The 20,209-nt window shown below is 40.7% G+C and overlaps 1 protein-coding gene across 1 annotated transcript; it reads left to right on the forward strand.

Moving 5' to 3' along the window:
- The first annotated feature begins 13,938 nt into the window (after nucleotides 1-13,938).
- LOC101314868 (calcium-transporting ATPase 1, endoplasmic reticulum-type-like) lies at nucleotides 13,939-19,396 on the forward strand. Its single transcript, XM_004302762.1, has 8 exons — nucleotides 13,939-15,360; nucleotides 15,519-15,588; nucleotides 15,694-15,815; nucleotides 16,448-16,726; nucleotides 16,821-17,198; nucleotides 17,710-17,819; nucleotides 18,079-18,307; nucleotides 18,422-19,396. Exons 1-8 carry the CDS (start codon nucleotides 13,939-13,941, stop codon nucleotides 19,004-19,006), a joined length of 3,195 nt encoding a protein of 1,064 aa, XP_004302810.1. The 3' UTR covers nucleotides 19,007-19,396.
- Nucleotides 19,397-20,209: the final 813 nt, after the last annotated feature.

Genomic DNA, 20,209 nt, shown 5'->3' on the forward strand with positions numbered 1-20,209 from the left:
TCCTAATAAGAAAAGAGTCAGATGTCGAGCTTGCAGTGTTCTATGCTGGGAAATGATTCACACCAGTAGAAAGCAGATACCCGGATATCAAGAAGCAAGCTTTGGCACTCATCGTGACCGCCAAAAGACTCAGACACTACTTCTAGGCACACTCCATAACCCTTTATACCAACCATCTCCTGAGGGAGATCATGCAAAAGCTAGAAATCAGCGGGAGGTTAGTAAAATGGGTGATCGAGCTAGGAGAGTTCGACATCCACTATCGATCGAGAGTAGCTATCTAAGGGCAGGCAGCAACAGATTTTATATCTGAGCTCATGCCCATGAAAGTAACTGAAGAGTCGGTAGGAGATCAACGGGAAGAAAATAATCTTGGAGCGGGTAAGGAAGAGGTGCAAAAAGAACAAAATGAGCCACTAACATCTGTCTGGAAGCTTTTTGTTGATGGCTCGGTGACGAAAAGAAGAGCGGGGCGGGAATTATATTAGAAAGCCCGGATGGATTCAAACACGAGTACGCCGTAGAATTTCAGTTTAACATCTCAAACAATGAGGTAGAGTATGAGGCCTTGATTGGTGGATTGCAACTCGCCCGAGATATTGGGGTGGAAAGGGTGGAGGTGTTCAGCGACTCACAGTTGGTCGTAAATCAAGTCAACGGGAGTTTCAAGGCCAAGGAACCACAATTGAACTCTTACCAAGTGATGTCCAAAGCCTTCATGCAGCGCTTCGAGTCAGCAACTCTCTCTCTCATATCCCTCGAAAGAAAAACAGCAATGCAGATGCCCTAGCTCGACTAGCCACCGGGAGATCCGGGAAGGGAAGAAAGAAAGCAATGATTGAGGTGTTGGAGAAGCCAAGCATAAGCAGGACCATCTCAGAGATATTTATGGTCGACGCGGGACCCAGAGAGCCTATATGGATGGACCCCATCATCGAGTTCATGAAGAAAGGGGTGCGCCTAGAAGACAAAAGGCAAGCTAGAAAACTACAGTTAAGATGTGCAAGATACACACTCATGAACGAGAAACTTTACCGCAGAGGCTACAGTTTCCTAAACTTGAAGTGTGTAACCGCTGATGAAGGGGAAGCGATCCTAGGAGATATACATGAAGGGGTATGTGGGAATCACTTTGGATCCCGCTCATTGGCACACAAGGCACTTCGAACGAGATTCTTTTGGCCAAATATGGGTGCAATGGCAGATAAAGTCTCGGCAAGATGTCATAAATGTCATTTGCACGCCATGGCCTATTGCCTTGTTAATTCCATTGTCGCCATGGCCTTTTGCACAGTGGGGCTTGGATCTAATCGGGAAGTTATCCATGGCCCCAGGGCAACTCAAGTACGTAATAGTGGCCGTCGACTATTACACGAAGTGGGTGGAGACGGAGCCCTTGAGAAAGATAACCACCGAGTGTGTGAAGAACTTTTTGACGAAGAACATTTATTGCAGATTTGGGGTCCCGGAGACGATCGTCAAGGACAAGGGATACAATTCAACAACAACCACTTGATCAAGTTCACAGAGAAAATGGGCACCAAAATGGTCCTTGTATCCGTGGCGCACCCACAAACCAACAAGAATGTGGAAGCAGTTAACAAAATCATCAAAAAGCTTTTGAAGAAGAAGCTAGATGAAGCAAAGGGTCTATGGGCACAGAAGCTCCTGGAAACACTATGGGCAATCAGAACCACAGCTACAGAATCAACGAGAGAAACACCTTTTTGCATGACTTTTAGCACAGAAGCAATCCTACCAATCGAGACGTCAATACCATTGAGAAGGGCCGAGAACTACTATGTAACAACCAATAAGAAAGGCCTCCAGTTGAATATTGATCTCATCGAGGAAATGAGGGAAATAACAGATTTGCACAACCAAGTTTATAAGCAGCGAGTAGAACGCCATTACAATAGCAAGATAAAAACCCGGACATTGAGACTGGGTAATGTAGAAAATCATGACCAAACCATTGGCTTTGGATCCCATCTGGGAATGACCACACGAGATTGTTGAAGAGATCGGTCCAACAACATTCTTCCTCCGGATCATAACGGAGTTACCATCGGGCGCCCATGGAACACCGAGCACCTGAAATTCTACCCGGTGTAATTTGAAATATCTTATATTTGTAAATATTCATGCCCTCGGGAGAACATTATGTCCCAGAGGATACCCCCATTTGTTTTGCAACAATTAATACAGAAATGGGGAAGTTAAATTCACAAGTACATTAATGTTTCATAATGTCCCGGAGCCTAAACAATAAATTGGGCGCACAACAAGTCAAAACCCATACAAGTTATCTAAAATCCATCGGGAAAGACATAATTTACAAATAATATTCCCAAGTTATTCCATCGGGATAGGCAATCCACCGGGATATGCATAATTTACAAAGAATATTCCTAAGTTATTCCACCAGGATAGGCAATCCACTGGGATAGGCATAATTTACAAAAATATTCCCAAATTATTCCACCGGGATAGGCATAATTTTCTAAGGATTTTCCTAAATTATTCCACCGGGATAGGCATAATTCTACAAGATGAAAATAAGACAGCAGAATAAAATAAAGCATAATATATTAAAACTCGAATAACCAGGCAATATACCACCAATGGGTATTTACAAAATATACCCGGGATGCAACATCATCGGAATTAGGCACAAGGCCATTGTCTTGCAAAAACAAAAAACAAAAACAACAAGTTTACAACTTATGTTTCGGCACACGTGCCATCCTCTTCCTCGTCCTTGGACATCTCGGAAACAACTTCCTCGCCATCGACACTCTTCTCGGCTCCCAATGGCTCGCTAATCACCCCAGCTTCCCCTTTAGGCTCTGTCTCGACTGACTCCTTAGCCTTCGCCTCCCTCTCCTTGGCTTATCGGGCGGCAATCAGATCAGCGATCATCTTCGCCTTGTCAAGATACCCAAGACAGCTCCACTCACCAAACTTCTCGGTGATGCCTCCCTCCCGGGCAGCCTTCAGCTCGTCCGACTCCTTAAACTTGGCAATGGCAAGCTCGCACTAGGCGAGAATCTCACCCTAGAGGTCGAGAATCTGGTCATCCCTCTCCTTCAGCTTAGCCCGGAGCTTAGCATTCTCTCGTTGAAGCATGTCCACACCGCTCTCCAAGACAAGCACTTGTCCGGCCTTCCCTTCCAGCTCCTTGGTATGAAGAAGCAGCTTGATAAACTTGTCTGCCAGGGAGAGGTTCTCCTTCTTCGCGGCCTCGAGCTCTTTCTCCACCTTAGACTTCTCGCCCCGGAGATAGTTAATTTGGTCGTTTAGGCTTGCCAAGCGCTCTTTCATCTCGTTGGAGTCTTCTCTCGCATCGATGGCATACACAGCAAACAGAGCCTACAAAGACATAAATAAGAACGACATCCCGAAGTCAAAATGAAATCAGAGAAAGGACAAGCTTACCTTCACCTTCGCCTCTTGGGCATATTGCCAGTTCTACTAAGGAGTGTTAGACCCAACCTTGATCCGGTCAAGCTCAATGCCCTTCAAGTCGCCAACCATGTTGCGGACGAACCGCTTGTTAGCGCACCCATACTCGTCCAACACCTGCCGAATGGGGGTCTTGGGAATTTGTGGCACGGCCGGGGCGAGGGGTCCCAGAGATAGTGGAAGGGTGACGGCTGAGGTCCCAGAAGACTTCTGCTTCTTCAGGGGAGGAGATGAAACCCCGGTCACACTCAAGCCCATCAGAGTCACCATTTCTTCTCGGGGGACTTGGACTTCTTTGAATGTTGGTGCTTTTTCTTCTTGCCCAAGCACCTGATTTCACGGGACCCTCAGAGTCAACCGGAGGCTTTCCATGTCCCTCATCGGGAATCTCCAACAGAATAGGGTCGTTTGAGACGTGGGCGGGGGAATCCACGAGATTAATTTCGGAGTGGGACGCCACCTTCCCAACCTCTAAAAGGCCACTTAGTAATTCCATGTCTGAGTCCATATCGCGCGGGTGAGAGGGGCGATGTTTTCGCTTGGGAACCTTAGCTGAAAAAAAAAAAATCAAAACAGTCCAAGATTTGAAACACATGGCATAAGCAAATAAAAGTGCAAAGATTTGAAACCCCACCGGCCATACGACCGAGTTCACAGTGTACCAACACGTTCTACTGGGTCAAGTTGTATAAGCTGCGATCTTCGTCCTTAGGCCACGCAGCAAATATCCAAGCAATCTATTGCCTCTCGATCTCCGAGAGGGAGTAGGACTGATCACGGATATATCTAAACCTATTGGGAACAACGAACGTTCGGTAGTTCCTTTGCCATCGGCCACCGGCAAGCACACCCCTGGAACGCCAATTGTTGTTTATTGATGTTGGAAGGTCGGTAACGGGAGACAAGAAATCCAGGGCAGTAAAAGAAACACAACCACCGTAATTCTACTTCTTTAAGTAAGATAGGCGATAGAGCGCGCGAAACTCATTGATAGTGGGCCACCTCATGTCAGACAGGAAGTAAAAGCAGCACAGGGATAGCAACTGACGTCATTGGTTTGGGGGAATCTGCCCGGGAGCTAACTGAAGTATACTCAGCATGAGCATGTGTTGCACGCACTGAGGAAACGGGAGGGAGAAGCCATTTTGAAACATGTTGTCGTGAACAACGACAAAGTTGTCTCTCAGGAAGCAGGCCAGTTCACCATCGTAAAGCCCGCGTAGGGTGACCGAGGAGGGAATGCCCCAATCTATCCTAAATTGTTCAATCTCGGCAAGCGTCATGCAGCTCGCAGGCTCGTCGCACACGGTGCCATCTTCCGAACGATAGCTCGGAGATGAAGCGGAGCCCACAACGCTAGTCATCAGGACCCCGTGATAAACACCCGATGACCAATCCACCCCTCGAGTAGCCTCAGTAGCGGGAACTTCTTCAGAACTCGACCACATAGATTCACCCAGGCGGGATGACCGGCTTAGATACTCTTCAATCCTCTCGTCATCATCAACAATCGGCCGAGAGGACGCGCTAGCCCCACTAAGCTCAGTGGTACTTCGAGAGTCCATTTACCCTAATAATAACAAAGGAAAAACTCTAGATTCTATTAGAATGTGCCGCCGGGAGCCCATAAGATGATTCCATCCAACCCAAAGAGCAGAAAACCACACAAACCCAGAACCCAGAAATAAACACAAATCCACTCAAACCCAGAATGTACAAAGGTGCCTTTACTCTTTATCATAACATAGCAAGAAAACAAAACAGAGCAGAAATTGCAGGATGTAGACAAAGCAGAAATAAACGCTGAAGCACAGAGAGGGACTCACCGGATCTTCGAAGAAGAAATGACGCCTGAATCTCAAACGGATAGCACTTCGTAATCGCACTGGCTGGTTGTAGTAAACCACTAGGGCACTATAACACACGAAGGGGACGACGAAGAGCACAGAAACTAAGCACAGAAAATTGGAGGAGGATGAGAAGAAAATGGTTGTAGAAGGAACAGTGGGAGAAGGGAGTGGAGAAGAGAGATATATAGAAAGGGAAGGGAAGAGACGCCTCGGTTCCCCACAAACCGCATAAAAAATTCTTCAACTGTAAACGAGGTACCCCTCACCGTCTGATCAAACCGCAGGATGTGACACATGGCCCAAACCACGGTAACTTCTTGAAGAAGAGAGAATAAAGCGACAGGGGTTGGTGCATTTATTGCATGACAGTTATCCCCAGGAATAAAGCGCCACCTGACGAACATACATTTAATGCACCTGCCACAGCCAGGCACAAACATCAAAGTGAAATTCAAGTATCTCGGGTGAATGTCACCGAGATTACATCAGTTGTGAAATTCAAATAACTCGGGTGAGTGTCACCGAGATTATGCTGGTAGTGAAATTCAAATAACTCGGGTGAATGTCATCGAGATTATGCCAGTAGTGAACTTCAAATAACTCGGGTGAATGTCATCGAGATCATGTCAGTAGTGTAATTTAAAATAACTCGGGTGAGTGTCACCGAGATTATGCCAGTAGTGAAATTCAAATAACCCGGGTGAATGTCACCAGGATCATGTCGATTGTGAAATTTAGGTAACTCGGGATAATAAAACGCACATAACACAAGCACCACTAAGATTCATGTATCACGGATAAGCCTGCCCGACAGCTTATGGTCGGGAAAATTATATCATCTCTTTTAAAAACGGAGCAAGTGGCTTGATAAACCACAGACGGTGTTAACACCCCGTCACTTGAGTAGAAACACAGGATATGGAAAGGCTCGCTATCTTTCTCCATGGAAAGATATAAACCCGTTCAAAACACGTCATGAGTACGAACTTGGGGGACTATGGGCGGGAGCCCATTCGAAATAGACTAGTCTACGGGCTTATTTTAGCAAGTCCCCACTCAAGATGTGTCTTGAACGAGAACTTGGGGGGACTTGTAGTCGGTTATAGATAAAACAACCTCCCAAGTCTGTAAAACAACAGGTAATCCACCATGACCGAGATAGCTGAGGCCATCCTAAGGTTGTCCACCATGAGCAGGATGGGCCAAGCTCAACCTCGGTCGCAATAGGGGCCGGGACCAATCACAGAGGGAGGAGGAGAGGCTTGTGCGTGAAACATCAGCAAAGACATTTGTCTCACATCGATTAGCAGATAGAAAGATAACCCACACTGGGCCAATAGCCACCAGCTTGTCATGTAACATTAACTACGATAGTAATTACGCTTCAACTATAAAGACTGACTATACCATCGTAGGAGGAAAGACCAGAATACCCCATTCATCCTTTTACTCGTAGGTCCCCCAAGAATTGAAGAATATGGATGCCTGCGGGTTTACAAGGAGGAAAACCTTAGGTCAGCCAGGTCTGATTGGTGAAAATCGGCTTGGACTCAAATGTTAATTGGAATTCTGCGAGCCACAATCGGTTCATAGTGTTTGCTGAAAAAAGAATTTACTATATACACAAGACACTACCAAAAATAAAAGGGTGTGTCTATTGTCACCCCACAAACCATTTTGTTCACCCCACACGTTGTTGATTTATTGAAATACCAAAATACAATTATGTAAAATTACAGCAATGGAAAATAAGTTGTTACAAATTACAAAAAAATTTCTTTTTCTTTTTTATCTTTTTGTTTTGGATGAACACAAATTTCATAACTCTAACCCAGATTTATCATATTCGGTCGTGAGTCTGACGGCACTAGCATTTAACCTGAAGATGAGGTAAATTGTTTGTATTTTTTTTTTCTTTGTTGATGATTCGTTTATCCATTTACTCATTATTTCCCATGTCGACTTTGTATGTAAATTCTTATGGACAACTATTGTACCGTATTTATGAACAACGAATAAATCAGTTCAAGAAGCTTAGAAGTATGGAAGGCATTGCTACTAGAGATACATTTACAGACATTGTATTTACAAACATTGTGCATCTTAATATCGACTGAGATCATTGAGTTATTAAATTTGAGAGTTTTTTTTCTTGTTCTTTAACTTAGATTTATACTTTCATGTAAATTTTTGTTCACTTGGTGATTTTACTTAGCTTGAGACAATCTGAATTTGACAAAATATATGAAGAGAATGTTGAACAAAGTAGAATTGAGAAACGGTTTTTTAGGTATTGTTAATGGGTGAACAAAGTAGACTTACAATTAAAATTATATGAGTGGGGTGTGAAGAGAATGTGGGGTGAGCAAACTGGTTTGTGAGGTGGCAATAGACGAACCCAAATAAAATCAGTAGTTTCCCAATATTGCTCATTCCTTTTTTTAGGGTGAATCCTAGTTCCTATTGTTTCCAAGTGTGACCAGAAACAAGGCTAATAGAGCCAAAGCCCAATTTTCTTGTTGAAGGAGAGCCAAAGCCCAATAGTTCAACCGTAATCAGTACTTTTAAGTCCAATCTGCAGTTTATTTTGGTCGGTAGTGCAATCTGCATTGTTCGGCCCAGATTTATTACCCAGTTTGTACACCTGAATCAGTAGTCAGAAGAACGGCCAAGCCTGCAAAAATGACACTGATAAACGAATAATACTCTTCTGAAATCAATGTATGTATCTGAAGCAGAAGCATCCGTACCACTTTTTAGAGACAGCAGGAGATGGATGGCAAAGTTCAAAATCCAATCCATGATCTAATACCTGAATCAGCTCGACGCCATGGTAGGACTAGGACACATGAATGTGGGGAAGAACAAAAGGGTTCACATTGTCCCCCGTATAGAATAGTCCAAGGTGAGCTTTAATGGCTCTCGGCCTCTCCCTCTCCCTCACTACTCTCCGCCACAGTACTACTGGAGTCTCTGGTAGTCTGGTTCACTGGTTTGACTAACCCTTAACCATCAAAAGGGAACTCGATGTTCTTAGTGGCCCTCCATTTCTGAGATCGACCCATGGTGCTCCCTCCACTAGCAGTACTAGTCAACCAAACTAGATTCCATCTCATTTTAACCCATTAGCACCGAATCTACCATACAATGTGTTTCATATTTTGTCCTCTGATCCTAGAATATATACTTTCAATACCCTTATCACATCTCATTTGATCTAACAGTACAACTTCTTTAGTCTAAGAGTTAAAGTTATATGAATATGTGAACGATTCTAATTGTTGGTAAAAACTAAAATGCTAGACAAAGAATAGGCTAAACTAATCGACCAATTCACGAAGTTAGTTTACATTTATCTAGAACTAGTGTACTTAATGTATCGATACATAATTAATGTACATAAATGAACTCCAGTTAATATATACAAGTCTCACAACTTTTGAAGCTTGTTGTCAAATGATGTGTGTGTGGATGACTAAGTACATGCTTACATATATATCAATAACATTAGCCATTAGCTCGTTTATCTTTTTTGCATGTTACAAAAGACTCGAGTTAGAAACATAATTCTGAATGTGATAAATACTTACCAACAAAATACCCATTAACTATGATATATGTGTTTTCACCATTCAAGAGGTGACTACCAACCTTTCAACTTTTCAAGAGTAAGAAGCAAGCCCCAACCTCTGATGACAATATCTAGATGGGTCTCCATTTCTTTGCCAAAATAGAAAAAGAAAAAAGAGATGGGTTTGTATTGGCTTTGATTCTGTTTGAAGTAACCACCAACAACTTCACACCAACAACCCTCTAGGCTCTAACTCTTCTTCTTTCCAAGTTCCAACTTCCAAGTCACTGCAGTGTTTTGGTATTTTGCTGGGTTTTGCCCATGCCATCCTCACCTCCCTCAGTTCCAACCCTTTCCTAAATTCAACTAGTTTATTATAAGCCATTCCAATTGACTCTCCCCTCATTCCTGTATATAAAAACAGAAATCCTAATCAATGTGTCATATGTTCCACCCAACACTGGTTTCTTGGGTCTCATCTCATCCTAAACCCTTAAAGTATATGCTTTGGAACTTTGGAATATATCTCCATCTCCAGAAAAACAACCGACAACGACACCAGCATCCCTATATTAATCTATCTTATTTCGTTTAGCTGTGTTCCTACTCATCCCAAATTATCCAGTATATATTTTGCTTCCTGGTTACTTCCAATAGCACTGGTCACAGTTCAAGTTTCTACTTATAAACATTAAACAAAGAAAGGGAAAGCAGTACAGGAAGGTACCCTTCTCATATTGAGCCCTGAGAACACTGATATGGGATCATTTTATATATTAGGGTTTGCATGGATCCAATCAGAACGAGTAGAAACTTGATTAGTGTATTTAGCGAAGAGAGAATCAGGTTTTTAATAGTATGAAAGAACGAACATGTGAAGAAGGGCGTGGAGTACATATCCTGCCAAATCTGTCTTGTATATAATTTTAGCTGTAGGTATCTGTGAGATGGATCTTGTTTTCTCAATCGATCTCATCAGCGAAACCAAGAAAGACAGGAACAGCTGTGAAATCTGGGAAGCCAGCTTGTTGGAGAATGGAGATTCACGAGTAGATTGGTCTAGCTATTTTGTACATCAAATATGTACAAAATGTATTTTACTCTCTAGCTCTATCGAGTTTGCGATGTATGCATTTGAAAATGAAGATGCTTAGAGTTGTCATCATCCTGATGGTATTGTGATAGTAGGCACTATCTTTGTAACAGTCTAAAAGTTTAAATGGAAAAAAGAATGAACTGACAATATATATCAAGCTAACATTTTGTTTTGGTGTATAAATCTAACTTAGAAGATGAAGGGGTGACAAATATAATTGACATAATTGAAAATGTGATCTATAGACATTCACACTACGTAAAATAATCATTGTTTTGAAAATCCTAATTAGATATGTTACAACGCAAATATTGACAACTTTTGTGTTGTAACAAATCTAAAGTCTTGTAGCGTTATTGATGAGTTATGAATAATTGATATGATGGATAATACAGTTGTTTTGCCAACTGAAGTAATGCATTCTTCAAAAAAAAGGACAAGATTTTGTGAACAATTCAAGTGTGCGACTACCGCAAATGACAAATCCACAATGAAAATATGACATGCATGTAATGATTACCTGGGAACAAAAATCTATATGTTTTTTGTTTTTACATATTAGAAACAGTGAGGTAGCAAACCCTTCAATCGGTTGCGTCAACAAGTTAGTAACACATCATGTATCTAATTAGTATGCGAATCGAGGTTCACGAGAATATCCTCACAAAACCAGACTTATTATCTACCACCGCATATGCACAACCCCAATACACCCCTCAAACATGTTGGCCACAAACTGACAGGTATAAGTCGAAACTCAAACTCTAAAAATGAGGGTCTCGTGCTAGACAACTCGATTAACTTTACCATACTGTGTGGTTAAAACCTATAAAAATGTTAAAGGTGCATGGTTATCAACAAAATGGTGGTTCTTTCTTTATTTCTTTATGCTAGATCATGAATTACAATAATGTACGACTCATCCATAAAAAGAATTAGAAGTATAACTCATCCATAATGTTAGAATATGAACTTGGCCGCCTAGCTAATTAGCTATATATGCTTATGCCCTTGGTCCTTTGCAATAAAACAAGGAGGCGTTTTGGTCCCATCCCTTTTAATCCACGATTCGTGATGCAGTGGTGAACACACTTTCATCACCCTTCAACTAACCACCTCAATGGGATATTCATACTCGACCTAACACATAAACACCCTCTTTTCTTCTCTTTTTCTTTCACTTTGGTGATCTTCCTGGAAGTTTCCAGTTCAAAGTCCGATGTTTACCTTTCAATTAAGTTTTCCAGTTCAACATTACTTTATGCCTTTAAAGGAACGATCTGCTGCCCTCGGGATCAAGGTGTCAAGGTCTCGAGTCTAAAGTTCGTCATGGTCACGACTCAGTCATGATCAATGACTAGGAAAAAAGCTAGATTGCGTGAACGATTCTTCCCTCCATTTAACAACATTATTGAAAACTCGTGATTGAGAAAATTCCAAGTTTGAGGATGAGAAGTTTACTTGCTGCAAAAGTTGTGGTCAACTATTATGCTTAATTCTGATGTGACATGTTTGTTCATATAATCAATTTCGAAATGTATATATTTGCACAAGACGACATCTATTTCGTTAACCTCTTAACCAACCAACCTAATGCATGGTTTGTAAGTGATTGCATGTATTTAGAATCTGTTTGCGTTTTGAATGATTTGCAAATGAATACGTATTTAAAACTTATATCTGTTTCAGGATGATTCTCAAGTGATTGTGTATATCTAAATGTTACTTTTTAAACTTGAGTGCGGCTATTGGGACCTCTAAATTTGCTCAGTATATCTCTTATGCTCTTCACACCTCTTTTTTAATTTTAACTACAGACATTTGCTCACTAGACCTCTTTTCAAATTCCTAAAATAACCTTAGGTATGTTATTCACATATATCTTGATAATTTACTTATTATACATTTTATTTATTCTTTAGACCTCTCATTCTTTTAATTTTTTTCTTTTTTGCATGCTATCATCGAGACCTCTATTCGTTGAATTTTTTTTTTTCATTCAAACCTCGTTCACGATCTCAATTCCTTGATATTTTTTATTTCCCATAGAATGTCACCAAACCTCCATTATTTGATCAATCTGTAAGAACAAAATTTCAATGACATCAATTTTTCTCTTAAAAATCAAATAACACAAAGTATTGGGTTTCAAAAACTTATATTTACCAGCTCAGTATCGTCTCTCCTTATAAGTAAGAGGTTGTGAGTTCGACTCACAGTAGACTCGTTGTAGCGTATTAGTTGTTTATCTGATAAAAAAAACTTATATTTACCAACAAGAAAATATTCTAACATAAATTAGCTTTTCTTTTTCTATTTTACTTGTGCTAAACAACGACCAAGGATAACAATTGTATGTTATGTATGTTCTTTTTTTCCTCTATTTTATGTACATCATGAAATTATTTCAATAGTTATTTAATTTTTCATTATCGATTTGTTTTTGCATATATATTCCTTCACCTTGTATATGCTTTCAACATGTATGATAGTAGAAAATTTTATGTCACACGGTCGATATTGATCATAGTTTTAGCTTTAATTAAATATATAATATGTAGTAAAATTTAGAAAATAGTAAATTAGAAATTAAAAATATATAAAGAAAATAATAAAGAATACAATCAATTAATTATCGAATTGGAAAGTTTAGGGAGAATAAATATACTTCTTTTTGTATGATTATATTGTTCTTAATAGTCATTAGGTAAGAGGAGAACATTGTCATTCAATAACTCATAACAAAGGGAGGTAAAATGAACAAATTTGGAGGTCCCAATAGCCGCACTCTTTAAACTTTAGTTTAAACTTTAACAGTTGATGGTGATAGAGCCACGATACTATCAATATAATCGGTTTCTACTTATTATTAACATGTAAAAACAAGAGGAAAAAAACAGGGATTGAAATAAGAATAATTATTCATGGTTTTAGTTCTTTTGAAACATCACATGATAATGTAAAATGGTCGTTTAACGACCGTAAGTTTAAGATACCATGGTAAATCTATTGGAATTTTCAAACAAATGAGACACCTCTATCCTGTGTAAAATCATATTTCTTCCATTTTTTCCATAAAAGATAAAATAAAAAGGTTAATTTGTACAAAAGCAGTAAAAAATGACGTAACACGATCAGACGGTCAACCAGAGAAAGATCTACAGACTATACGCCCGTGATGAGCCGTACACAAAACGACAACTGAGAATAATCCAGAGGATCCAAAGTCCAAAACAGAAATTAATAAAATCCTGAAACCCCGCCCGCGGGAATAGGATACCCAGCCAATAAAAACCAAGCAGAGCGTAAACCCTCCAATGAAATCCCGCCACGTCACCCCTCGCTCTGTCACATCCCACCTACGTTAAACCTTAATCCAACACAGCTTCCTCGAAATTCAACTAATCCCAAACTTCATCACCCTGCTAATCACCCGTTAATCTCTCTTATAATAGTCGCAGAGAGCTTTACCCAAAAAAAAAAAAAAAATAGTACGCAGAGAGAATAAGAGAGAGAGAGAGAGAGAGAGAGAGAGAGAGAGAGAGAGAGAGAGAGAGAGAGAAAGAGTGGAAGCTTAGTGATAGTGGGAGTAGGAGAGAGAGAGAGCACAGCAGCCGATGCGGGCTAGAAGAAGAAGAACCAGCCATAGAAAATTTTAAAGCTTTCGCTTTCTTTCTCTGGTTTCATCTCTCAAAATTATTTCCGGAGGAGAAAATAAATATTTGACTATAGAGGTACTCGATTAATTTGAGCAGTCAAAAACCCTAGGGGTTTTAATTTCTTGGAATTTTTACCAGTTTGATTTTGATTTGTTCAAGTTTCGGATTCGCTTGGAGTTTCGGCTACCTCCGAATCTGATTCTCGGTGATTTCGAGGGTTTCTTATTGCTTCGGAATCCGGTTTCTTCTTTTGTAGAGATTTCAAGTTCCTTTTTTTTTTTGTTCTGCTAGATCTGAATGGGGAAAGGAGGTGAGGATTTCGGTAAGCGCGAGAAGACGGCGGCCGGTCCGGCGACGACGTCCGAGAGCGATGTGTTTCCGGCGTGGAGCAAGGAGATTCACGAGTGCGAGAAGCACTTCGGTGTGAACAGGAAGGTAGGGTTGACGTCGGATGAGGTGGCGAAGCGGCGGGAGGAGTATGGATTGAACGAGCTGGAGAAGCACGAGGGGCAGTCGATTTGGAGCCTGGTGCTGGAGCAGTTCAATGATACTCTGGTGAGGATCCTCCTCGCCGCGGCGGTGATCTCGTTTGTGCTGGCGTGGTTGGACGGCGATGAAGGCGGCGAGAAGGAGATCACGGCGTTTGTGGAGCCGTTGGTGATTTTTTTGATCTTGATTGTGAACGCGATTGTGGGAGTTTGGCAGGAGAGTAATGCCGAAAAGGCGCTGGAGGCGCTTAAGGAGATTCAGTCGGAGCAGGCCACTGTGATTCGGAATGGGAGTAAGATTCGGAATTTGCCTGCGAAGGAGCTTGTTCCTGGAGATATTGTGGAGCTTAAGGTTGGGGATAAGGTTCCTGCCGATATGCGTGTAGTGGAGTTGATTAGTTCGACTTTGAGGGTTGAGCAGGGCTCATTGACTGGGGAGAGTGAGGCTGTGAATAAGACTAACAAGCCGGTTTCGGAGGATGCTGATATTCAGGGGAAGTGGTCTATGGTGTTTGCGGGGACGACTATTGTGAATGGGAATTGCATTTGCTTGGTTGCGCAGACGGGGATGGCCACCGAGATTGGGAAGGTGCATATGCAAATTCATGTGGCGTCGCAGAGTGAGGAAGACACTCCGTTGAAGAAGAAGCTTAATGAGTTTGGGGAGATGCTCACTATGATAATTGGAGTGATTTGTGCATTGGTGTGGCTCATCAATGTCAAGTACTTCCTCACTTGGGATTATGTGGATGGGATGCCTAGGAACTTCAAGTTTTCATTTGAGAAGTGCACTTATTACTTCGAGATTGCAGTGGCATTGGCTGTGGCTGCTATCCCTGAAGGTCTGCCTGCAGTCATCACTACCTGCTTGGCTCTTGGTACCCGCAAAATGGCCCAGAAGAATGCCTTGGTTAGAAAGCTTCCCAGTGTTGAAACTCTGGGTTGTACCACAGTTATTTGTTCTGACAAAACAGGGACCTTGACTACGAACCAAATGGCAGTTTCCAGGCTTGTAGCTTTGGGTCCTAGACCTACTATACTACGGAAGTTTAAGGTGGACGGGACTACATACAATCCAGCAGATGGCAAAATTCATGACTGGCCAACTGGACGGATGGATACTAATCTTCAGACCATCGCAAAGGTAGCTGCTGTCTGTAATGATGCTGGTATTACCCAATCAGAACAGAAGTATGTTTCCCATGGAATGCCTACCGAGGCAGCTCTTAAGGTTAGTTTATATCCTTATGCTAATTGTGTTTGTTTCCCTGAATAAATGTTCTATGTTGGAAACCTAGCAAACAAGATTTGTTGTGAATGAGGTGTAGGCTGTTTGTCAAGTATTTCCATCCTGTGAAATTAAGTCATTTTGTTAAATCTGGCTTTCAGGTTTTAGTTGAGAAGATGGGGCTTCCTGAAGCATCTCGAGGTGTGGGATCAAATAAAACCGACTTATTAGGTAAAGCCAAACTGTGGACTTGAGATAGTTCATTTTATCGATGTGATTACAACTTTTGAACATTTAGTATTGACTGCCGCTTCTTTGGTTACTTCTGCTCTTAAGGTTGTTGCCAGCAGTGGAATGAATCCGAGCGCCGAGTTGCAACACTTGAGTTTGATCGTGATAGGAAATCTATGGGTGTCATTGCCACCTCCCGTTCAGGGAAAAATTCTTTGCTGGTGAAGGTATGTGCTTGTACAAAAGTTGATATAACCACTTTATAAATTTCCTGTATTATAAGTGTATGGATCAGCCTATGTCATTTGATTGTGTTTGAATTTCAAAACTTCAAGAGTCTTTTTTGTGAAGTGATAAAAATTGAGATTTTGAGTAATATGTTAATTGATCTGTCAAAGAAATAAACTTTGCTCCTATTGCACTTTGCAATGTGCAACCTTATGGGCAATGGTTTCTGTTTGGAGGTATCTGGAATGGCACCATTAACTCCTTTTTGGAGATGAATTTTTGTAGTGCAACTTTTAGGAAACTATCTAGTTGTGTTTTGGGAAAGATTTGATATTGGCAGACTACTGTTATCTCTCCGCAACTTTTTCTAGCTTGATATCACCTGACTATTATGACAATGCATTTATGGTAAAAATAGTTTGTTTGAATTTTTGACTGGTGCCTCTCTTGGAGGTAGAAAGCATGACAAATAGAAGTGCCTTGTTTAACATTTCCTCACAATATGTACTTCTTTGGTTGGTGACAATGGAAAGATGCATTAACATGGGCATTCATATTTTCTTGCACTCTCTGGTTTTCTTTTTCAATTTCCCTGATTTCACTTTTGAAATGAGGTGCTACATTATGGCAGGGTGCTGTAGAAAATGTGTTGGAGAGAAGTACTCAGGTTCAGTTGCTTGATGGAACTGTTGTACCACTAGATAATAACTCAAGGAACTACATCTTACAAGCTCTTAATGAGATGTCATCTGAGGCACTACGTTGTCTGGGCTTTGCATACAAAGATGATTTGGGCGACTTTGAATCCTATGATGGTGATGAACATCCAGCTCACAAGCAATTACTTGATCCATCCAATTATTCATCGATAGAGAGCGAACTTGTTTTTGTGGGATTGGTTGGACTGAGGGTGAGTTGTCACATGTCGATCTCTGTATCTTGTTGCTTATTATTCATCATAGAACTTTCACTAATTATAATTAAATTTTTATTTTGAATCAAAGGATCCGCCAAGAGAGGAGGTTTTTGATGCAATCGAAGATTGCCGTGCAGCTGGAATTCGTGTTATGGTAATTACTGGAGATAACAAGAACACCGCTGAAGCAATATGTCGTGAAATAGGTGTTTTTGGTACTCATGAAGAGATCAAGTCAAGAAGCATAACAGGAAGAGAATTTATGAATCATGCTGATCAGAAAGGCTTTCTGAGACAAGGTGGTGGGCTACTTTTTTCACGGGCTGAGCCAAGACACAAACAAGAGATTGTGAGGTTGCTGAAAGAGGACGGTGAGGTGGTTGCCATGACTGGTGATGGAGTGAATGATGCTCCTGCTTTGAAACTTGCTGATATTGGAATTGCAATGGGCATTGCTGGAACCGAGGTAATTATTCTATAGTTTGCTTGTTCAGTAATTTTCTGATGTCTGCTCTTCAGGGCAACTGTCATGTACTGTTGTGTTGGCACGCTAGAAATAAAGTTTCTAGTCCATTTAGTGACATATGCAAATAATTAAATAGGTTAGCTTGGTAATAGCTTGAATTGAAATTTTTAATATTACAGCGAGGATGGTAAGTTAGTGTACGATACTACAATATGCATGCATTTGGGCAGTGTTCATAGGTAGCATTTTATAGTGTGTGAGGGTTCATTTTATATATTTTTGTTGTATCCTCTGTTTTACCAGTCAATGCATATGAAGTATGAGGTCTTGTAAACAACAGTGATGTCTTGTAAACAAGATGGTCTTTAATCTTTAGTTTTTACATATTTCATAAAAACGTTCTTATAGATTATCATTTTCTCGTTTATGTTATTGCTAACTCTGTTTTCAAGTTTTCAGTCCTGGTTATCAATTCCATTATATGAACCTCCCAATTCTTATTTTTTTGCAGGTTGCGAAGGAAGCTTCCGACATGGTTTTGGCTGATGATAATTTCAGCACAATTGTTGCTGCGGTTGGTGAGGGAAGATCAATCTACAACAACATGAAGGCCTTTATCAGGTCTGTATTAGATCTTCATTTTCCATGTTTTGGGAAGTAGTGTCCCAAATTCCCAATTAATAAAATCAATTTCAAGTTGTATAAGTGGCTGCCATCTTATGAATCTCATCATACACAATTCTGGGAAAGAATTTTTAACACCTGGTGGTGCTTACTGTTTGTGGGTTCACTTCACCCTTATCTGGAGTTTGGAAGCAGCTACATTGTTGATTCACCTAGTAATTTTTCTTTTTGTTCTATTGTCTAAACCCTGTTTCAGGTATATGATATCTTCCAATATTGGTGAGGTTGCATCTATATTCCTAACAGCAGCATTGGGCATTCCTGAAGGGCTCATCCCTGTCCAGCTTTTGTGGGTCAATCTTGTCACTGATGGGCCACCTGCAACAGCATTAGGATTTAATCCTCCGGACAAGGACATAATGAAGAAACCCCCACGCAGAAGTGATGATTCACTTATCAGTGCTTGGATATTGTTCCGATATTTGGTCGGTTACTTTTCATCTCTCTATTGTCTCTTCCTACTATATTTGGATTTTGAGAACTTGCATGATTTGACATGCAATAATTGTTACTGATATTCACTTGATTATGCTAAACAGGTAATTGGGTTGTATGTTGGAGTAGCAACAGTTGGTGTGTTCATCATTTGGTATACTCATGGTTCCTTCTTGGGTATTGACCTCAGTGGGGATGGCCACTCCCTTGTTACTTACTCCCAACTTTCCAACTGGGGACAGTGCTCAACATGGCAGAACTTTACTGCTTCACCCTTTACAGCAGGAAGCCAGGTTATCTCCTTTGACAACAACCCATGTGATTATTTCCATGGCGGCAAAGTTAAGGCTATGACCCTCTCCCTCTCTGTGTTGGTTGCAATCGAAATGTTCAACTCGCTTAATGCCCTTTCTGAGGATGGAAGCTTATTGTCAATGCCCCCGTGGGTCAACCCGTGGCTCCTTGTGGCTATGTCTGTTTCATTTGGCTCTCATTTCTTGATCTTGTATGTGCCTTTCCTGGCTCAAATATTCGGCATTGTGCCCCTGAGCCTAAACGAATGGCTGTTGGTTTTGGCTGTTTCATTGCCGGTGATACTGATCGATGAGGTCCTTAAGTTAGTTGGCAGATGGATACACAAGTCCGAAACGACCAGAAGGAGAAAACCATCAAAGCCCAAGGCAGAGTGAGGTGCGGATTTATTGTTACACCTTGAATATGGGCTTTTTACTCGAACAGAGCTAGTTTTTACCATGGGTCTCAACTTGACCCTCCCGATTTATTGAGGGATAAACAGTACTTTTTCTTTGCCTGCTGTCCTCACTTAAATATCTTATTTTTTTTAGGTCTTTGTAAAGACTTTGATAACTCTTCTCATAATTAGGAAATGCAGCAAAAGAAGTATGCAAGTTATATTCTGATGCCTTATGTTGATGCTATATTTATGACCAAAAAGATAGCACCAAAGGGTTTAGGGTGACATGTTGATCGTTAAATTCCATCTCTGGTCAATAGAAACACATGAAGGGCTATCGAGGCTGTTGCACCTTAAAAAAGAAAGGATGAATTTGATAGTGACATAGTTTTTCTTGCAATTTTAATGGTCTGTCTTACCGTTACATAGTAAGAAAAACCGCCCTTGATATTTTGTCATCCATAGAACAGAAAGTTATAAAATCATTGATCCAATGCAAAGCTTCATTTCGATAGAGTATATGATTGTTGAAATGTTAAATTTCATAACTATAATATAGTAAGGGCTTCTAGGTAGGGAAAAATTTTGAAGTATGAATTTCTCTATCATGTGGTGTGGAAAATATTGAATTAAGAATTCTAATATGAAAACTGCTCCATAAATACAGAGAACCAGGAGGATCAGGTTTTTGACTTTTTTTAGGCGTGACCAACAAACGTGCCTAGGCCCAGTACAACTGGTAACCGCCTAGCCGGCCCAAGAATCCGCCAAAACCCGCATAAAAAGGAAAATATTAATCTCTTCCAGACCAATCAGCCTGCCTAGGCCAAGCACAAATGGGTTCCGCCTAGACGGCCCAAAACTCTGCCTAGCCCGCATAAATAAGAAAAATATTAAACTGATTTAATATGTTTAAACTACCCCCAAAATAAGAAAAATAAAAAAGGTGGTGCTATTAACACACTCTTTTTTGCTATTAACATACCCTCTATGGTGAGAACCAATCATTAATCAAATTCAAATGATAAATTTATAAAAAAAAAATATGTGGATAAGAAAATAAATGGGGTGTGTTAATAGCAAAAATGAGTGTATTAATAGCAATACTCAAAAAATAAAATGATTTTCTATTTTCCTTTAGAGGCACAAGAGACCTGCCTAGGCCCAATCAAACTACTATCCGCCTAGACGTAGCAAG

Source organism: Fragaria vesca, linkage group LG6 (genome assembly GCF_000184155.1).
Source record: "Fragaria vesca subsp. vesca linkage group LG6, FraVesHawaii_1.0, whole genome shotgun sequence".
Taxonomy (NCBI): domain Eukaryota; kingdom Viridiplantae; phylum Streptophyta; class Magnoliopsida; order Rosales; family Rosaceae; genus Fragaria; species Fragaria vesca.